At 35.0% G+C, this 22,080-nt stretch overlaps 1 protein-coding gene across 2 annotated transcripts in view; it reads left to right on the plus strand.

The window, feature by feature from the left end:
• The window catches only part of XPO1 (exportin 1), a 43,766-nt gene extending 22,416 nt beyond the window's left edge, over nucleotides 1-21,350 (plus strand). For both annotated transcript variants that reach the window (XM_007189705.2, XM_028168414.2), the window contains 21 exons: nucleotides 3,769-3,830; nucleotides 4,059-4,103; nucleotides 6,178-6,359; nucleotides 7,366-7,414; nucleotides 7,494-7,613; nucleotides 9,084-9,212; nucleotides 10,091-10,249; nucleotides 11,532-11,729; nucleotides 12,019-12,157; nucleotides 12,675-12,856; nucleotides 12,938-13,094; nucleotides 13,198-13,361; nucleotides 13,652-13,786; nucleotides 14,122-14,305; nucleotides 14,631-14,737; nucleotides 16,967-17,161; nucleotides 17,845-18,013; nucleotides 18,691-18,825; nucleotides 18,905-19,064; nucleotides 19,152-19,248; nucleotides 20,267-21,350. In XM_007189705.2, the coding sequence (XP_007189767.1) occupies nucleotides 3,769-3,830; nucleotides 4,059-4,103; nucleotides 6,178-6,359; nucleotides 7,366-7,414; nucleotides 7,494-7,613; nucleotides 9,084-9,212; nucleotides 10,091-10,249; nucleotides 11,532-11,729; nucleotides 12,019-12,157; nucleotides 12,675-12,856; nucleotides 12,938-13,094; nucleotides 13,198-13,361; nucleotides 13,652-13,786; nucleotides 14,122-14,305; nucleotides 14,631-14,737; nucleotides 16,967-17,161; nucleotides 17,845-18,013; nucleotides 18,691-18,825; nucleotides 18,905-19,064; nucleotides 19,152-19,248; nucleotides 20,267-20,413 (2,915 nt within the window). In that variant the 3' untranslated portion in view covers nucleotides 20,414-21,350. The remainder of the gene's footprint in view (nucleotides 1-3,768; nucleotides 3,831-4,058; nucleotides 4,104-6,177; nucleotides 6,360-7,365; nucleotides 7,415-7,493; nucleotides 7,614-9,083; nucleotides 9,213-10,090; nucleotides 10,250-11,531; nucleotides 11,730-12,018; nucleotides 12,158-12,674; nucleotides 12,857-12,937; nucleotides 13,095-13,197; nucleotides 13,362-13,651; nucleotides 13,787-14,121; nucleotides 14,306-14,630; nucleotides 14,738-16,966; nucleotides 17,162-17,844; nucleotides 18,014-18,690; nucleotides 18,826-18,904; nucleotides 19,065-19,151; nucleotides 19,249-20,266) is intronic.
• Nucleotides 21,351-22,080: the final 730 nt, after the last annotated feature.

Genomic DNA, 22,080 nt, shown 5'->3' on the forward strand with positions numbered 1-22,080 from the left:
CTTCATTGCTGCATCCAGGCTTTCTCTAGTTGCGGGAGGCGGGGGCCACTCTTCATCGCGGTGTACGGACCTCTCATTGCGGTGGCCTCTCTCGTTGCGGAGCACCGGCTCCAGGCGTGCGGGCTTCAGTAGTTGTGGCACGTGGGCTCAGTAGTTGTGGCGCACGGGCCCAGCTGCTCCACGGCATGTGGGATCCTCGCAGACCAGGGCTCGAACCCGTGTCCCCTGCATTGGCAGGCGGACTCTCAACCACTGTGCCACCAGGGAAGCCCCACATACACTTTCTGAATAATTGGGAATAGTTAATTTCTGATTAGTATGGTTTTTATTGGATATGAAATCTTGTAAAGGTTGTTCTTGTTTTAAGAAATTTGTTTTACATAAATGTCACTTTTGCAACTGGCAGACAACTGATTCTTTTGGTACAAAGAATAAATAGACACTGGGATTGAAGTATTTTCTGTTAAATCTTAGAAGCTGAGCTTTCTCTGCTACTTGTAAACATTTGACTTTTCTCCCTTGATACGTGTGACACCTTTTTTTTTGGCTGTGCCGCGTGACTTGTGGAATCTTAGTTCCCTGACCAGGGATTGAACCCAGGCCACGCAGTGAAAGCCCGGAATCCTAACCACTAGGCCACCAGGGAACTCCCACCATTTCTTTTTTAAAGGTTCAGTTCGCAATTGTAAAATTGTTCTTAATTGAACTGCTTTTATTTTTTTAATTCTGGGTAAACCATGGGAAGGAATTTGGGGAAAGGAGTTATGGTACTTAATCAGATAAGCTACATAGCAGTAGGAGATTCTAAACAGACACTTGTGTGCAGCAGTACTTGATCAAAAAGGTGTTGTTTACATATAGTTTCAATGCTTTGGATGGATGGAAGTACTGATCATTATAGAGTGATGTTAAATTAAGAGACTTTAAAGTCTTTTTAAAGTCTCAGAGACTTTATTGTCTGTGAGATCCTTGTAGTTTTTTGGGTTTTTTAAACTACATATTTCACATTTTTCCTGCTTTCATCTTTTACTCTTTGCTCCATCTACAGGTGTATTTCAGAAGCCTCTAAAAAAAGGGAGAGAAGGTATTTAATTGATTTAATTGATAACAGAAGAGTGAAGGATCAGTTTGATCCTGTTTTCTCATTCTCGGAGGCTGAGAAAAGCCTCAAGACTCATACACGTTTCAACCAGAGGCAGGAATTGTAGTTCTACTCTTGTTCCTTATGACAGATTTAGAAGAAAACTACTGAATCTCTTATTATTTGGTATTGTCAGTCATTTAATCTAAGAGAGTAGGCTGTATTTTTGTTTTTGTTTAAACCACGTTTTTGCCTATATTAGAGGTTTCAGAGGGGTGCTTTTTTATTTGTTTATAATGGCCCTTTTCCTTAATTTTTTTTTGAATTTTATTCTGTTTATTTTTTTATACAGCAGGTTCTTATTAGTTATCTATTTTACCCCAATCTCCCAATTCATCTCACCCCCCCGGCCACTTTCCCCCCTTGGTTCCTTAAGTTTTTAGGGGCCTTAATGACAGTAATTCATCTGTAAAGAACAGGAGGGTCAACAATATCAGAATTGTTTTGATTTGATCTAGTGGATATTAAGGACATGAGATTGTTGTGTGGGTTAACCTAACTAAGTGGTATGATTTAGCACTCATTTTAAAATAAAACTTGTTCCTCTCGTCGGTTTGTTTGTTTTAATCACCTTATTGAATCTAGATCTGATTTTATTTTGTGTGTCCACAAAGCCTCTTGTTTTGTTTTAAATAATTTTAGACAATAGAAACACTGACCCAAAAAGTACAGAATGTACTTACACCTCTTAGTTTATCCTTTTAACAACTTAGACAACCATAATAAAATTATCACAACCAAACATTTAACATTGGTTCAGTACTATTAACTGAATTATGGACCTTAATTCAAATTTCACAAGTTTTCTCTCTTGTCCTTTTCCTAGTCTACAATTTATTTAGTTGTGTCTCTAGTCTCCTTAATCTGTGACAGTTCTTAATTTCTGCTTGATATGTCTTTGACACTGAGGAGTTTTGGTCAGTTATTTTGTAGTGTATTTGAATTTAGGTTTGTCTGTTGTTTTCTCATGATTAGACTGGGGTTCAATATTTTGGGGCAAGAATACCACACAGGTGGTGTGTCCTCAGTCCACCAAACCAGGGGTACATGATGTCAATGTTTAATTATTCATTTATTATTAATCTTTATCAGTTATGTTGGTGCCCACTAGTTTTCTGTTTACAGGATTACTGTCTTCCACTTTGAAAGTGAAAAATATCTTGGGAAGATAATTTGACAGTATGCAGATAATGCATTTCTCCTGAAAGTGTTGCCTATTTGTTTTAGCATTCATTCATTGGTGGATCTTGTCTGCAACAATTAGTACTGTGGTCTTTGCCTAATGTAGAAATTTTTAAAATGTCGATAACATAGTTTTCAGTAGATTGTATGTGTTTGTATATAACAGTTAAATTTTTGGCACCTGGCAGGCAGGTTTTTTTAAATGATTCTTATATTGTGAACATTTTTAATACTTAACATTACATTTTCAGTTGATGAATAACCCTTACTTTGTGGCTTTATTGTACTTATGAAATTTTTCTGCAATTAGGAAATTATTAATGTTTTTTGAAGGTTGTTTTAGCTCATGAAGATTACTATATAAAGGTAGTTTTACAATCAAATAAGCACTTTGTTGCCTTCAAGTTGACTAAATTTCTGGCTAACTCCTTATGGGTAAATTTCTTAGCATATTCCTTCTCAGTGGATATTGAGTCCAGTGTTGTAGATTTGTTAGATGAGACTTGGTACACACAGTTTAACAAAACCTTTATCTGTATTTTTGAAGTTCAGATAGCTTTGAAAATTCAAAAATCTTCATAAGTCATTTGGTGGCAAAACCTAAATTATTAAACAGATGTAAGAGTAGTCTTTATTCTTTGTAGTGGGAAAAAATAATTTGTTGGATTAGGGAATCTGTTTCAGACCCTTTGGGTATGTTAATGTAAGTGTACCACATTACTTTAAATTTTGAGGGGAGCTGTAGTAGATGCCAAGTAAATTCTGAATGATGCAAATTAAAATCAAAGGCATGAAGTCAACTGTTGAAAGAATAAAAGGCATGAAATCTTAACTGTTGAAGAACAGATTATACTATTAAGGTACCCTTAAGTAAAGAATACTACAAATAAAAACTTCCTCCTTAACTCTATTTTTTTCTACATTGTAGGACAAACAAGTTAAAATTACTTATAGGATTAGCTTAATGCTATAATTAAAATAAATCTGAAAAGGATTAACATCTGACCCTGATTTATAAATATTTACATAAACTTATTTATAGTGCTCACAAAGTTATGTCGTCAAGGTTTTTGTAGTTTTAACCCACAAAAATAATGTGTTTATTTAGATGAACAATACCTTAGTCCTTTATGGGGTTTTTTGTTTTGTTTCGTTTTTAATTTAAAAATCACAGCTTGGTATACTTGACTGTCTAACATTAAAGAATATCTTAGAATACAGTAGTTCGTAATTGTTAAACCAATATTTTGTAAAGTTTAACAAAAACTAAAAATTTAAAGGAGTAGTACACTAAACTAATTGGCATTTTTCAAAAATGCCATAATTGGCGATGGGATTCAGGTGTATCATCTGACTTTACTGTGCCCTCCCCCACCCCCAGTTTTTTTGGTTCCTGAAGATTTATTAGCATGCTATGAAAGTGTTGAATAATTTTTTTTTAATAGGGATAAAAAAATATGTTGTTGGCCTCATTATCAAGACATCATCTGACCCAACTTGTGTAGAGGTAAGAGCTTTTTTGCAGATTATTGTGAGAGTATAAAATCATTTAAATATTGGGTCTCAACTTAAACCCACTTCTGTCACAGACATACAGACACATATATGCACAATCATTTACAGTAGATCTGCAGTCATTTTTTTTTTCTCTCTATGGGGGTGTGGGTTGCCTACATTTGTTATTTATGTATCTATTTTAAGTCCTCGTTTAATCTAAACTTTTTTCTTTTCTTAGAAGGAAAAGGTATATATCGGGAAATTAAATATGATTCTTGTTCAGGTAAGTTTTTAGTTGACACACTGTTTCCCTGAGAAGGATTAAGTGCTTCAGTTCAGGCTGAGTGGTGGAACAAAATAGTCTAACCTACTTTTATCGAATAACTAAACTAACATCTTGCAGAGTAGTGATAGTAATCTTCACAGTAATTACAATAGTTAGCCTGCCGTCTAGCATTTAAAATTGTTAATATGCTTTGGTAGGAAACATCAAATACGGTACTGTAAAACCTTCACTTCTTTGGCTCCAATATGGATTGAACTGATTAAAAAATTTCTCATCTAATGGCAAATGAAAACTACAATGAGGTATCAGCTCACACTGGTCAGAATGGCCATTATCAAAAAAATCTAGAAACAATAAATGCTGGAAAAGGTGTGGTGAAAAGGGAACCCTCCTGCACTGTTGGTGGGAATGTAAATTGGTACAACCACTATAGAAAACAGTATGGAGGTTCCTTAAAAAACTAAAAATAGAACTACCATATGACCCAGTAGTCCCACTACTGGGCATATACCCTGCAAAAACCATAATTCAAAGAGACATGTACCACAGTGTTCATTGCAGCACTGTTTACAATAGCCAGGACATGGAACCAACCTAAATGTCCATCAACAGATGAATGGATAAAGAAGATGTGGCACATATATACAATGGAACATTACTCAGCCATAAAAAGAAACGAAATTCAGTTATTTGCAGTGAGGTGGCTGGACCTAGAGTCTGTCATACTTAAGTCAGAAAGAGAAAGACAAATACCGTATGCTAATGAATATATATGGAATCTTAAAAAAAAAAATGGTACTGATGAACCTAGTTGCAGGGCAGGAATAAAGATGTAGACATAGGGAATGGACTTGACAAAAGGTGGGAGGGGGAAGCTGGGGTGAAGTGAGAGTAGCATCGACATATATACACTACCGAATGTAAAATAGTTAGCTAGTGGGAAGCAGCAGCATAGCATAGGGAGATCAGCTTGGTGCTTTGCAATGACCTAGAGGGGTGGGATGGGGGGAGGCTCAAGAGGGAGGGGATATGGGGACATATGTATACATATGGCCGATTCACTTTGCTGTACAACAGAAACTAACACAATAAATAGTTACTCCAATAAATATCTATTAAAAAAATTTTTTTCTCATCTGTCTCATACTGTGCATGTTTCCTTTCCATGTCCACTATCTCAGTCTTATTAATTCATTGAAAAAATTGCCTTTGAATTCAAGCATCCCTTTAATTGATCTCTATACTTAGCCTGTTTTTTAATCTTTCTATATGTGTAACTTTAGAAATTTTAAGTTTACGTACCTTTTATAATATGTCCAAAAAATTTCTTGAGAACATTAATTAGTATGTGAGGGAAAAAACAGGTTTTTTTAAATTTAATAAGTTATAGAAACATTGGGTTTTCCTAAACACTTGGATTTTCACTAAGTTAAACTGGCTTTTATTGAGGACTTTTTGTTGTTAACGTATCTCTGAATGGGAAGAGGGAGGAGTCCAAAGAGGTTAAGTTGCTTACCTCTTACTTAACAGGTGCTATTACAGAATATTGTTGGGAAATCCCTAGCATACAGAATCAACAGTACAGACCTTAAAATTGAATACAGTCCATTAGGTTTTTGGTCAAAGATGATTCTGTCCCCAAATGTAATGCTTCTTTTCTTCCAAATTTGTATCTCCAAACCCTACCTATATTTCAAGGCCCAGATTCCAGCCAAAGAAAATATCTTTCCCTGCCCATCACCTTTTTATCATTTAGAGTTAGATCTTACAGTCTCTTAGGATAATTTGCACATATCTGGCAAATATTGATATGCATACACATTAGAGCTAGATTAGATGAATCAGGATAATTGAGAGGAGGAACAGGGCACTTGAGACACAGAACTTTGTGTTGTAGTTTCTACTCAGTACATTCTGTAGAGAGCAGCACATTTCCTGTCTTAATAAAGGGGAAGAAAATGAAAGGTGGTTGATGTTTGCTCCTGCTTTTGGTATCACACAATTTCTATGAAGTTTGTTTTCTTTACCATTGACAAGTGAAATGAAATTAACATTTCCTATCTTATTTTAGATACTAAAACAAGAATGGCCAAAACATTGGCCAACTTTTATCAGTGACATTGTTGGAGCAAGTAGGACCAGTGAAAGTCTCTGTCAGAATAATATGGTGATTCTGAAACTCTTGAGTGAAGAAGTATTTGATTTCTCTAGTGGACAGATAACCCAAGTGAAAGCTAAGCATTTAAAAGACAGGCAAGTAATTGTTTTGGACATTTTAAGTAATTTCTCTAGCAATTTCAAGGAATTTGGAGGTAGATTGTAAATTTTTAAGGAACTATGATTATTAAAAGTTAACACACTTAATTCTTTTTGACTACAAATTTAAATAGTGCTAAAGTGGCCTAATATTCTAAATAATGGAGGCTTGAAAAATATGTATGACATTATAGCAAAATTAACTTCATGCATGTCATGTGGAAGGAATATAGGTTAAGAATTCCCAAAAAACTCTTTGGAATCTGTTTTATATGATGTCTAGTTAATCATAGGTCCAAGGATATGACTTGTGTCCAAATGTCTACTTTATTCTTAATGTTCCTACATTTTATCAGTTTCCCTATAGTTAACACCAGGAACATGCCAGATTTTATTTTCTTCAACATAGTAATAAAAATGTGTTTAGTCATTAGGGAACAGAAATAGAAATGTTTTACCTTTATGTATTCAGACTAGCTTCAGAATTTAGGATTTTTTCTCTGGTTTGGTGTATAAGCACATTTTAGGTTTGGGGATATATCGAACACTTCTCTCATTTTGGAGAGTTCTGTTTTGACTGTCTTGATTTAAAAGACTAGATTGAGGGACTTCCGTGGCCGTCTATTGGTTAAGACACCGCGCTTCCACTGCAGGGGGCATGGGTTCGATACCTGGTTGGGGAACTAAGATCCCACATGCCATGCGGTGTGGCCGAATTTTAAAAAATAAATAAAAGATGAGATTGATTGAAATTATTCAAGTAGAGTAAGGATGACATGAAAACCAAACCTTCAAGAATGAAATTAAGTGCTTTATAGGTGAGTTTTAAGAGTGATATTTACACATAGTTTTAATAGTTTTGTAACTTTCGATGAAGTTATATCTGTGTTTATAAATAGAAGTAACTCAAGTTTTCAATGGCTGCTGAAATGTTGTTAGTATGTAAATAATGACAGTATTCATTTCTATGTGTGTTCTGAACTGATCAATTTTTTTTTTTTAGCATGTGCAATGAATTCTCACAAATTTTTCAGCTTTGTCAGTTTGTGATGGTAAGTGCTTTTAATTTCATTTTTAAAAATAATTAATTATATAGGAAGATGATAATTTACAATCATGTTTTTGTTGTAGGAAAATTCCCAAAATGCTCCACTTGTACATGCAACTTTGGAAACATTGCTCAGATTTCTTAACTGGATTCCGCTTGGATATATTTTTGAGACCAAGTTAATCAGCACATTAATTTATAAGGTATAGTGAATACATTTCAGTTATATTTATCACTGGATAGTGGTGTGTATTTTCTTAATTTGTAATGCTCTTTTTTTTTTTTTTTAACTTTTGGGTTTATTTTATTTATTTATTTATTTATTTATTTATGGCTGTGTTGGGTCTTCGTTTCTGTGCGAGGGCTTTCTCTAGTTGTGTCAAGTGGGGGCCACTCTTCATCGCGGTGCGCGGGCCTCTCATTATCGCGGCCTCTCTTGTTGTGGAGCACAGGCTCCAGACGCGCAGGCTCAGTAATTGTGGCTCACGGGCCCAGTTGCTCCGCGGCATGTGGGATCTTCCCAGACCAGGGCTCGAACCCGTGTCCCCCGCATTGGCAGGCAGATTCTCAACCACTGTGCCACCAGGGAAGCCCTGTAATGCTCTTTTGAATATTAAAACCATTCCACATTCACAGCCATAATCAACCTTGTTTCTGAGATGAGGAAATTGCTCAGAAGAACTTTTCTGTAGTTTCAGCTACTGATTCTTAAAAACAGTGTCAGAATTTTATGATTCTGCCACTCATACCAGGCCATCTCCCAAATTCTATGTGAACAACTAATAATGAATTTGGTTTCCTTTTAGTTACAGTAGCATGTAATACCTATGTAAAGTCTTATAATTGTTCATCCAGAGATAGTTACCAATTGGTTATATTTCCAGATGTTTTCTAATCAGATATAATGAGTAAATTATGTATTTAACCAAGACCTTATAAAAGCATACTATTATAACTTACGTTTGGGGCTTTGTAGTTGAGGGCTTGATATGGTCATATTCTAATCTGAATTTACTGTGTTAGAGCCACCATTTTATCCATAGACAGTTTATTTTAAATTGTTTGCCATTGTCAACAGTAGTGCAGGAAATATTGGACATTTATGCACTTGTGCAAATATTTACTTGGTATAAATTTTAATACGTGTAAGTATTGGATCAATAGGTATGTCCATTTTTAAGGCTTCTGATGCTTACCAATTTCCATCCCCTAATGGGAGGCTATTTTTATACCTTCTCAATAGTTAAATATGAAAGAGCCAGTTTTTCCACACCTTATTAATCCTAGGTACATTGTCCATCTCTTAAAATCCTAAACAATTATAATCTTTTTAGATTATACAGAAAACATGATGTTTTTAAAAGTCATGTAATAGATTGTGGGGAAAGTTTCTAAGCAACTTTGTGTTTTCCAAGTGTCTGAGGACACATCAGAAGAAAACACAGTATTCTCGTAAAGCATTTACTGTCTATTTGATGGAAAACAAAATTTCCTTAAAATACATGTGCCAAAAAACCCTATCACCACCTATTTGCCTGATATTTTTCCTCTGTGTTCCTGATTTCTAAATCCTTTATTATTTTTTTAATTGTTAATTTTAAGTAAAGTGCTTCAGGCCATTTAACTTTATGCTTCCTTCCCCCCCACCACCCACTTTTTTTAAATTAAAATAGTTCCTGAATGTTCCAATGTTTCGAAATGTCTCTCTGAAGTGCCTCACTGAGATCGCTGGTGTGAGTGTAAGCCAGTATGAGGAACAATTTGTAACGCTATTTACGCTGACAATGATGCAGCTAAAACAGGTAATACAACACCCTTAAAAACTGACTAAACAATTTTAGTGCCTTAGAAAAAGTTGGGTTTGAGTTGAACCATTTCAGCACAGCTTACCATAAATAGATCAGCTGTAATGTGATTGTACATTTATTATATAAAATGAAGGGTAAGCTAGAAATTTTTGTGAACATTTTGAAAATTCCTTGAAGTAAATGTTCTGGGAGTGTCATGGTAATTTATTTCTACAGAATTTAGAGGCTTGGTAACCTGGGGTTTAATATCAGTTCTGCCTTTGACCTTTCATCTCTTAAATGAAGGGATTAGCCAAGTGTTAGTTTGCCTAGGTGTATATGAAATTATCTAGAAGGTTAATCATAAAACTACATTACTATATATGTTTGAGATCTGAATCAACTATTTTTACATTTTTAATAACACTAGGTGGGAAAACTCTGATGTAGGGAATATTTCAAAGCATAATCTTTGAGGAAATTTTACTACTTGCAACTTTTAAAAAAATCAAAAGCTAGGACAGAATGTTACAAAAATGGATATAATAGACCAAGGCATTCTAGGGAAGAATAAGCTGTTTAACTCCATATGGTTTTTTTGTTTTTTTTTTTTTAAATTTATTTGGTTGCACCGGGTCTTAGTTGCGGCAGGCGGGCTCCTTAGTTGTGGCATGTGAACTCTTTATTGTGGCATACATGTCTAGTTCCCTGACCAGGGATCAAACCCGGGCGCCCTGCATTGGAAACTTGGAGTCTTATCCACTGCGCCACCAGGGAAGTCCCACTCCGTATTTTTTAAAATTAGTAAAAGGGTGGTGGAAATTTAGAACTTAAATGTGGTATCTTTGTTGTTTTTAAAATGAAGGGGTTATGATCCATATTTAAACTTGCAGATGCTTCCTTTAAATACCAATATTCGACTTGCATACTCGAATGGAAAGGATGATGAACAGAACTTTATTCAAAATCTCAGTTTGTTTCTCTGCACCTTTCTTAAAGAACATGGTCAACTTATAGAAAAAAGATTAAATCTCAGGGAAACACTCATGGAGGTAGGCTTTGTGGAGCCTTTGGCTTCTGAAATTAATAATAAAAACTTAAAGTACACCTTTGTTCTAAAAATTCCTATACCTTTTAACATATCTTCTTACCTGTTACTTGTCTGTGCAATATAAATATATGTTGTCAATTCTGAATTATAGTTGTTAAAAGCCAAGTGTCACGATTTTTGTGTTCTACTCAATACCAGATCAATAATTGATAATGAAAATTAAATTCCTAAAGCGTGTGCAGATTTGTCATTTCTAAGATGAAAAGTCTAAAGACCTTATTTTAAAATTGAGATGTAATTCACATAACATAAAACTATCCATTGTAAATTGTTTGATTCAGTGGCATTTAGTGCATTCACAGTGTTGTCAACCATTTACCTATTCCAAAACATTTTCATCACCCACAAAGGATGATGTACCCATTGAAACAGTCACTCCCTCAATCCGCTCTACCCTCCAGTCCCTAGCAACCAGTAATTTGCTTTACATCTCAATGGATTTAACTATTCTGAACCTTTCATATAAATGGAATCATAACATACTGATTTTTGTCACTGGTTTCTTTCAGTTAGCATGTTACCATGTTACAGCATGTATCAGTACTTAATCCCTTTCATGGCTGAATAATACTCCTTTGTATGGATATACATTGAGTTTTGTGTCCGTTCATCTGTTGAACATTTGGATTATTATTATTTTTTTTTAATGATTCAGATTTTTCTTTTTAATTTATTTTTGTTTGCGGTGGGTCTTCATTGCTGCACGTGGGCTTTTCTCTAGTTGCGGCGAGTGGGGGCCACTCTTCATTGCGGTGTGCAGGCCTCTCACTGCGGTGGCCTCTCTCGTTGCAGAGCACGGGCTCCAGCCACGCGGGCTTCAGTAGTTGTGGCTCACGGGCTTTGTTGCTCCGCGGCATGTGGGATCCTCCCAGACCAGGGCTCGAACCCATGTACCCCGCATTGGCAGGCAGACTCTCAACCACTGCGGCGCCAGGGAAGCCCCATTTGGATTATTTCTACCTTTTTGCTATTACCAAATGTCTTTTAATGTCCATACCTTTTTACAATCACGTAAGTTTCTTGACGCGTCCTAGGACATGTCAGAAGAAAGCACAATTGTTCCTAGAGAATTTCTGTTGTCTGTTTGATGAATAATGAAATGTCAGAGTTGTACAGAATGCAACATGAGTTTTTATTTCCCATTAACGTAGCAAATGGAAAGCAGTTTGAGGTTGGTTAGTAACGTCTAAGGATTGTTTTAATAGTTTTGGTCTCCTGTGTAGGCCCTTCATTATATGTTGTTGGTATCTGAAGTAGAGGAAACTGAAATCTTTAAGATTTGTCTTGAGTACTGGAATCACCTGGCAGCTGAACTCTATAGAGAGAGCCCATTCTCAACATCTGCCTCTCCATTGCTATCTGGAAGTCAACATTTTGATGTTCCTCCCAGGAGGCAGCTGTATTTGCCTGTGTTGTCCAAGGTAACAATAGTGGGTGGTTGATTGTGCTTCTTGTGATTTGGGGGACCAAATGCAAATACTGGCTTTTATTTTTTGGCTAAATCTATCCAGGCACCACCTGTGAGTTTCTTAGGAATGCAAATGAGATGCAAGAAAGTTAACAATTGATTTTTATCCATGTTACTTACTCTTTTATATGTGGGAATAATTTTGTTTGGTATGTTGGTATTAAGTGGGAGTGGGGGTTACATTTGATGTGACTGATTTCAAAGATCTGACATATTTGTTTCTCTTGTTTATTGTTGAATAGGTCCGTTTACTGATGGTTAGTCGAATGGCTAAACCAGAGGAAGTATTAGTTGTAGAAAATGATCAGGGAGAAGTTGTAAGAGAATTCATGAAGGATACAGATTCCATAAATTTGTATAAGAATATGAGAGAAACATTAGGTAAGTTAATAAATACTGTTAATCTTTATCTTTGTAATTCAGTTTAGGGTGGAAATACTTTTTTAGGAAATGTGGCATGCTTAGGTTCTCAATCTGTTAATAGCCATCCTTATTATTTATTTATTTATTTATTTTTGGCTGTGCTGGGTCCTTGGTTCGTGCGAGGGCTTTCTCCAGTCGCGGCAAGCGGGGGCCACTCCTCATCGCGGTGCGGGGACCGCTCTTCATCGCGGTGCGCGGGCCCCTCACTATCGCGGCCCCTCCCGTCGCGGGGCACAGGCTCCAGAAGCGCAGGCTCAGCAGCCGTGGCCCACGGGCCCAGCCGCTCCGCGGCACGTGGGATCCTCCCAGACCAGGGCTCGAACCCGCGTCCCCTGCACTAGCAGGCAGACTCCCAACCACTGCGCCACCAGGGAAGCCCCCATCCTTATTATTGTACTGTTAGTCTTAGTAAAAATCTTTTTGCTCATTAAGTTTTACATTTTGAAACATTTGGAATTTTTTTCCTTCCTTGTAGTTTATCTTACTCATCTGGATTATGTAGATACAGAAAGAATAATGACTGAGAAGCTTCACAATCAAGTGAATGGTACGGAGTGGTCATGGAAAAATTTGAATACATTGTGTTGGGCGATAGGCTCCATTAGTGGAGCAATGCATGAAGAGGATGAAAAACGATTTCTTGTTACTGTTATAAAGGTATGTAAGAGATAGGTATGAACTGGAACTTCAGCTAAGTGTATTTTATTACAAATGACTGAGATTTGTCTTATTTTACAGGATCTACTAGGATTATGTGAACAGAAAAGAGGCAAAGATAATAAAGCTATTATTGCATCAAATATCATGTACATAGTAGGTCAATATCCACGATTTTTAAGAGCTCACTGGAAATTCTTGAAGACTGTAGTTAACAAGCTCTTTGAATTCATGCATGGTAAATCCTATTTGCTTAATATATTTTATTTAGTTACTTTTGCTGAATAAAAAATGGAAAATTTTTCTAGAAAATTTTTTGATAATTGTTTTTGTTTTGTTAGAGACCCATGATGGAGTCCAGGACATGGCTTGTGATACTTTCATTAAAATAGCTCAGAAGTGCCGCAGGCATTTTGTTCAGGTTCAAGTTGGAGAAGTAATGCCATTTATTGATGAGATTTTGAACAACATTAACACTATAATTTGTGATCTTCAGCCTCAACAGGTATGTGGATCAGCAAGCATATTTTTCTTAGAAAGTAACTACTGTTTTAATGAGAATTTATTAATGGGAATAGAAAGAAAGCCACTCTTGAATTCAGTTCAAGTGTTTCTGTGGTTAGGTTTTTATAGTGAGGCAGAAATTCAACCAAAAGTTTGTTAGGCTGTTTTCCTACTTAATATAAATTATTTCTGACACTTTAACAAAATTAGTTTAAGTGTATATGTGGATTGTTTGTGTGTGGTTTTCCTTATTATGTTGCATGCAAGTAAAATGTCTGCCTTTTAACATAGGTCCATACATTTTATGAAGCTGTGGGGTACATGATTGGTGCACAGACAGACCAAACAGTACAAGAACATTTGATAGAAAAATACATGCTACTTCCTAATCAGGTTTGGGATAGCATAATCCAGCAAGCAACCAAAGTAAGTTTTATTACTTTTTGTAAAAGTTCTAATGGAAATTGAGAAAATTATATTTACAGAAGTAGTAAATTTAGTACCTTTGACATGTATATCTGATCCATAAGTGCTTTTATGTGTACTTTTGCACATTGAAAAAATTGTAATATTTTTATTCTGTTTTGATGGAAAATTGGGAATATTTTGCTCTATTTTTAGTAATGAAGACTTTTACATTAGTTTCACCATTTAACATTATAAATGTGATGGTGCTTTGGAGTAATGTGGGTAATGTTTTTTGCTTTAGCTACAAGAATAATTCTCATATGTTAAATGGAGTTGTTTTTTGTCCTTCGCAGAATGTGGATATACTTAAAGATCCTGAAACAGTCAAGCAACTTGGTAGCATATTGAAAACAAATGTGAGAGCCTGCAAAGCGGTTGGACACCCGTTTGTGATTCAGCTTGGGAGAATTTATTTAGATATGCTTAATGTATACAAGTGCCTCAGTGAAAATATTTCTGCAGCTATTCAAGCTAATGGTAAGCGATTCTGAATTCTTATGGAATGATGTATTAATAAGTCAGTTCTGCATTCACTGCCTTGGCATAAGCATTCAGCACTTCTCACAGATTTAAATTAATCCGTCCCATGTTTCAGGCAATCCTAGACAATTTTTTTAACCACTCACATGCCCCTTTCCCCTATAAAATTAGTCTTAGTTTATTTTCCCAGGAAATTCATCTGTGTACTCTTGTCTTTAAGTTTTCTAATGGTAAATGGGAACTAATAGTGTCTGAAGTACATGTAACTGCCAGTGTAGAATTTTAGTTGTTAAGTTGGATTCCACCTGATTGTATTTTTTAGGTGAGATGGTTACAAAGCAACCATTGATTAGAAGTATGCGAACAGTAAAAAGGGAAACTTTAAAGTTAATATCTGGTTGGGTGAGCCGGTCCAATGATCCGCAGATGGTAAGTGAGATGTGCTTTTTGTTTTTAAAGTCGATACTGCATTCTCTGGAATGTGCGTATATTCTGTATGCGTTTAGCTCTTTTAAAGGTAATTAGATGTTTACATCTGGCATTATTTTATAACATTCTATTTAGTGGAGTCCTTAAGTACATTAAAATAATAAGATATATACCATCTTCGAAAGAAATTGCTGTTAGTGGTGGGGGCGTTGGTGATGTAACAAGATAGCTGAGATGATTGGGTCGTTTTTATTTTTCCATGGATAGAGTTCAGATGAAATTTTTGTTTTCCTCATGGCTTTGAGAGCAATTTGCAAAGCTGTCATTAGTTTGCCTCTTCAGTGGTGGGGGGAGTAAGCACTTTCCTAGCTGAAGGTTTAGTCTCTTTTGCTCTCTTATTCCTGTTAGTCTTAAATGGTTTTCAGAAACTAAACCAGCTCCATATGCCTCAACTTGGGGAAAATGAGATTTATGTTTAGTTATTGTATACCTTTCATTTTCTTGATCCTGGAAACATTACCAAAAATCCTATCCTGTTTATCACTGTTGTGTGGAAGTAGCACTGACAACTGTGCTACTTACTTTCATAATTTTGAACTTTCAATATTGTTCCTATTGATATGGACATTTTTTTCAGGAAATTCTCAAGGTATCAAGCTTAAATACCGAAAGGTTTTAAACATGTATTATGTATGAGATCAGAACTGTATTTAAAATTGGAAAGTAAAAAGTAGGATGAATTGAAGGAATTGAGAAGTTCATAATTTACAACAACTTAGGCAATAATTTCAGGAGTATCAGTGGTAATAAGAAGAAGGGTCTCATTATGTTTTACAACTAAGGTTTATGTTGAGGTTTGGGGCTGTGAATTCAAAGATAGTCAAACACTTCAGATCCAGTATATAGGAAAATAAATTATTTCAGTGTTAAGAGTAGAAATGTGAGGGTGGGGGAGGAAAAAATAAATGAGTCATGGGTATGAAATGTATAATGTGGGGAATATAGTCAATAACTCATATCTTTTTATGGTGACAGATCATAACTAGACTTAATGTGGTGATCATTTTGAAATGTATAAAAATACCAAATCACTCACTATGCTGTGTAGCAGGAAGTAACATCGTGTTGTAGATCAACAAACATACAACGAACTCATAGAAAAAGATACCAGATTTGTGTTTACCAGAGGTGGGGGAATGAGGGGAGGGGAAATTGGATGAAGGCAGTCAAAAGATATAACGTTCAGTTTTAACATAAATAAGTACTAAGGATGTAATGTACAAGCATGATAAATACAATTAACACTGCTGTATGTTATATAAGAAAGTTTGTTAAGAGTAAATCCTAAACGTTTTCATCACAGTTTTTTTTTCTATTTGTATCTATATGATGATGTTCACTAAACTTATTTTATAATCATTTCATGTATGTAAGTAAACTTAGCGCTGTACATTAATCATGTCTCAATAAAACTTGAAGGAAGAAAAAGAAGTGAGACTCAGTTCTAGTTAAGAGAAACCAAGTAGGTAAAAGGAAAAATAATTTTGTGCTTATCCTTCAAATCTTAACTAGACTTGTTTTGTATGGTGGGACGCTACTAACTAGTAATCTTCAGGTAAATGAAACATGGTTATATTTATTGTGTACATCTTAATGGAGAACCTATTAAAAGCATAGAAGTTACGCCTTACTAAGACTGTATTTATTGAGAATCTTGGAAACCCTCACACACAGTCTTTCTGGTATAGTCCAGTTCCTTTTTTGAGAGTAAGTGATGGTTATTATTTCTGATTATTAAAATATCAACTAACATTCATTAAATTAAAAAAAATCATTGAGTGGGTATCTACTTTTGGTTAGATATGAGTACCTTGGTACAGTATTGGTGAGGAGGACTCTACTTTGAGGTTACCCATCGCATACACACAGTATTCCTAGAATCCTGGTCCTGCCACAATACTTAGAGCGTCAGGCCCCAGTTTTCTTTAATAATTACAGATTTAAACTATGCAATGTCCATGGCCCTTCTCAGCCTATTGTGATTTCTCGCTTTCTCTTGGTAAAGTTTTAATATACAAAAACTTTTAAAGCACAGGAGTTTCCAGTTTTCAGCAGATGATCAACCTAGATTAAATCTTACAGATGACATTGACCTAGCTGCTTAATAAGAGTTAGCAAGTGCCTACATTAAAATTGAAAAGTTGTGGATTTTTTGTTTTTTTTAAACAGGTAGCTGAAAATTTTGTTCCTCCTCTGTTGGATGCAGTTCTCATTGATTATCAGAGAAATGTCCCAGCTGCTAGAGAACCAGAAGTGCTTAGTACTATGGCTATTATTGTCAACAAGTTAGGAGGACATATAACAGCTGAAATACCTCAAATATTTGATGCTGTTTTTGAATGCACATTGAATATGATAAATAAGGTATGTGATTTGCATTTCAGTTACATAACGGGAGGTTCTGCAGTATGTCCTTATCACTTTTAAAAGCATAAATGATGGCTGTCTATGAGTACAGCATAAACTTCAGGCTCTGATATTAAATATTTGAACTTCTAGATAAGAAAAATACTTGTTTTTTAAATTTACAAAAGTAAATTTGAGAGATTGTTTATTCAAATAGCAGCTAGCATTTATTGAAAACTTGCTGCATTTTAGTCACTGGCTTTTTAAAGTGTAGTCTGTGCTTATAAGGAATGGGAAAATGTATTAATCAAAAAGAAAAAATGTACATTTAAGTGTACACATTTACACAGTAGATAACAATTTTTCTAATCTGTATTAGTGATCTCAAAGTCACTTAAAAGTGGTAATAACAGCCTCAGAGTTAATAGAAAATATGACGGTCTTTATGTGGGTTTTGTTGAGTTCTCTTTATAATAAGGTGAACTTGTATTCCTTCACTTTGGTAATTCATTTGTCTAATAAATAGTAATTTTGTCTTCCCTGGCAGGTGAATTCTGTTATCTTTTGAGTTTGACTTTCACATCTTACGGGGTCCACTAACAACTCCAAACATTTATACTGAATTATGGCTTGTTTTCCCCCTTCCATTTAACATAATTCAGGCATTGAAACTTTATTTTGTTCCCACTATTTGTTTTTAGGACTTTGAGGAATATCCTGAGCACAGAACGAACTTTTTCTTACTACTTCAGGCTGTCAATTCTCATTGTTTCCCAGCATTCCTGGCTATTCCACCTGCACAGTTTAAACTTGTTTTGGATTCCATCATTTGGGCTTTCAAACATACTATGAGGAATGTAGCAGATACAGGTAAATACATAGAAACGATGTTCTTTATTCATTTGCCTACCAACCCCACACAGTCCGTGTACAGACACTTACAGGTAGGTGTATAGTGGTAGACAAGTAGGTATCACTTCACTTGTCATGGTTTTGTTTGAATGCATCAATTGCATAGATAGGTCTGAGTAAGTCCTATAAACAGTTTAATCAGATCCAGAGTGAGTTCATAGGCAGAATTGAGTTACGGGGAGATGGGCATAAGATTCAAGGCAGGGAGACCATCACTCACCCATATCCTCACCAGTGTTTCCTTTTCCCCATATGCTTTTCCTCTGTGGCACCGAGGGTCAACTAAGGATAAAACAAAAAGACTTTATAGTTGGAGGGTTTGTTTTCCTTTTAAATAGTAACTGTTTTATGTAATAGAAAAATCTACTCAGTTGCACTGCTTTTGGAGTGGATGTAGAGAGAATCAACTAAACCTTCAGAAATACTGGAAAGGTGGTAATGGTTAGATTATAGCCTGTAAGTTAGCAGACATTGATTCCAGTTTAACTCCATTACTGAGTCAAGATAATTTAGGCAAATAATTGTCATTAGCAAAAGAAGAGGGGCGAATGGACTTTGAATGAATTGTTTAATAGCTGAAACACTATCATGAATGTCAGTATGTAATAACGTTGTTGGCATTATATGTATTTTAGGCTTACAGATACTTTTTACACTCTTACAAAATGTTGCACAAGAAGAAGCTGCAGCTCAGAGTTTCTATCAAACTTATTTTTGTGATATTCTTCAGCATATCTTTTCTGTCGTGACAGACACCTCACATACTGCTGGTAAGAATTTAAAGCCATAAAAATATGTGTTCCGGTTGCTATTACATCTTGGAGTTAATGATGTCCTTCTTATCAACAGGTTTGACAATGCATGCATCTATCCTTGCATATATGTTTAATTTGGTTGAAGAAGGAAAAATAAGTACACCATTAAATCCTGGAAATCCGGTTAACAACCAAATGTTTATTCAGGAATATGTGGCTAATCTTCTTAAGTCTGCATTCCCTCATCTTCAGGAGTACGTATAAATAGACTTTTTAATAAACTTAAATTTTTAAGTTTTTTTTTTAAAGCAATTAATTAATCATTGTGTTTTGACTTGCAGTGCTCAAGTAAAGCTCTTTGTGACAGGACTTTTCAGCTTAAATCAGGATATTCCTGCATTCAAGGAACATCTTAGGGATTTCCTGGTACAGATAAAGGTATGTATTTTATTTGCAGTTGCAGAAGTATTGACTAAATACTGATTGAATTCTTGCATCCAGAATTGACTTGACCACTTTTTTAATGCAAAATGAGTGGGTTTTAAAATATGTGTAGTCTTACTCTTTTGAGACTGATTACAGAAAGAAACACTTTCAAAGTGAAGGCCAGGAAGGAGGAGATAGGTTTGAAATGTTCCGGGGAACTTTTTAATATAATTCATTTCAGAATATCTATTGCAACATTGTGATTGAATCCCATAGGTATTTTTAAAGGAGTGGAATGGGTGAAAGAAACACATTGGTAGTTCCTTTTGGGATTTTCCATTTTGTTAGTAAGGAATTCATTTTAGGGGGAACATGATAATTAGCAGATAACCAGCCTATTTTTACTGCTGTTACAATGCTCCATTTACTTATGGGAAGAGGGATTTTTCTTGTATCATCATGCTTTAAAGAAGTACAAAAAGTACCATAAAACTCATGAGTAGTTGATGAGTTATCTATGTCTGTTAAAGAATTGGTCACATAAGATATTTAGGTTTTTTTCCCTCCAAAATACAAAGGTTTTGTTGTTGGGTTTTGTTTTTTGTTTTTTTTTTTTTACTGTAAATATAAAATTAGTAAAAAAACAAACAAACAAACTAATTCATAAAGTAGAGAGTGTATAAAGGATGAAAATTGTCTGAAACACAGCTGTGAGGACAGTTATAGTTAAACTTGATCATTAGTCTTTCTTGGTATCATTGCTTATGGAGTATATTTTGTATATGGCATTATACTATCCCTCTTTTGAAATCTTTTTTCCCCCCAACTAACACCTTTGGTTTTTAATTCAATTGTGTAGAATTATAAAAATAATATACCATAATTTAAACTCAGTAATTGATGGATAAATTATATTGCTTGTGTAAACTGGTAGGTGCTTATCTACACTTTTTTTTTTCCCAAAGGCAAGTCATTTTCCGAATTGAGGTTTATTAAAGTATGTTGACATTTCAACTATCTGTTTCCACAGGAGTTTGCAGGTGAAGATACATCGGATCTCTTTTTGGAAGAAAGAGAAACAGCCCTTCGACAGGCTCAGGAAGAGAAACATAAACTTCAAATGTCTGTCCCTGGCATCCTTAATCCACATGAAATTCCAGAAGAAATGTGTGATTAAAGTCAGAAGTCATGCTGGGTTTTTTTTTTTTTTTTTTTCTTTTTCTGTTTCTTTTTTTTTTTTTTTTTCCTCTGCAACTCTTGTTAGCAGATGAAAACAGCATCTGGATATTTGTCGACCAAAATGATGCCAATTTGTAAATTAAAATGTCACCTAGTGGCCCTTTTTCTTATGTGTTTTTTGTATACGAAATTTTCTGTGAAATATCCTTCCATTGTTTAAGCTTTTGTTTGGTCATCTTTATTTAGTTTGCATGAAGTTGGAAATTAAGGCATTTTTTAAAATTTTACTTCATGCCCATTTTGTGGCTGGGATGGGGGGAGGAGGCAAATTCAATTTGAACATATACTTGTAAATTCTAATGCAAAATTATACAATTTTTCCTGTAAACAATACCAATTTTTAATTAGGGAGCATTTTCTTTCTAGCCTGTATTTCAGTCTAGAAGAAAAGATAATGAGTAAGACAAATTGCGTTGTTAAAAGGATTATTATAGTGCTGCATTGTCTGAAATTAGCACCTCTTGGACTGAATTGTTTGTCTAGGCTACATGTATTACAAGTCTGTTTGGCAAGTTTGCAGCAGGATCATGTGCATATCATCCCATTGTAAAGCGACTTCAAAAAATATGGGAACACAGTTAGTTATTTTTACACAGTTCTTTTTGTTTGTGTGTGTGTGTGCTGTCGCTTGTCGACAACAGCTTTTTGTTTTCCTCAATGAGGAGTGTTGCTCATTTGTGAGCCTTCATTAACTCGAAGTGAAATGGTTAAAAATATTTATCCTGTTAGAATAGGCTGCATCTTTTTAACAACTCATTAAAAAACAAAACAAAACTCTGGCTTTTGAGATGACTTATACTAATTTACATTGTTTACCAAGCTGTAGTGCTTTAAGAACACTACTTAAAAAGCAAAATAAACTTGGTTTACATTTATTTTCCCTTTATTGGCTCAAACTTATTCCTATATTAATGAAAGTAGTTTTTTGTGTTTAGGTATTAGGTAACATTTTTAAATGAAGTTTGAAACCTGTTGACTTCTAAATATTATTTCTAAGGTTATTAAGTAAAGGCAGCACTTGTATAAAATGAACATGCTCCTGAGATACCTTCTGTTCCCAAGAAACAAGTCCTTCCTGTGACAGCTTGGTGCACATTTTACCTTTATTTGCGGTTAAAAAGCATCTTCTTTATTCTGGTTAGGAGCTAGGGGTAACAAAGCTTAAAATTAGCCTTAATGAGAACCAAGGGGCAAAAAGCTACTGCACATATTCTTGATTAATTGCACTCTTGTAAAACAACCCTTGGAAGTAGTCCCTTTAAGAAAGGTGGGAGGAGAGGAAAAAATGTGTAGAGTGCCTACGAAATATGAAAAGGGAGTAGAAAAAGGAAACCAACTTGGGTGAACCTGTTTCCAGAGGATTAAATTAGCCTTCTATAAACCTAGACTAAAACCTAAGCATTTGAAGTGCCTCACATTCGTGGAGAATCAGCAACTTGGTATAATTGCTGTACTCCTAAACTTTATAGGTCTTTGGCAAAAACTAGCATCATTTTAGTAGAATGTAATCATACATAAAATAGTCATATTTCAGAACAGATGGCAAGATTTTTAAATGTGTTCAAAGAGGAATATTGAAGGACTTTGTTTAAAACTTCAACTTTG

This window comes from Balaenoptera acutorostrata, chromosome 12 (assembly GCF_949987535.1).
Source record: "Balaenoptera acutorostrata chromosome 12, mBalAcu1.1, whole genome shotgun sequence".
Lineage (NCBI taxonomy): Eukaryota > Metazoa > Chordata > Mammalia > Artiodactyla > Balaenopteridae > Balaenoptera > Balaenoptera acutorostrata.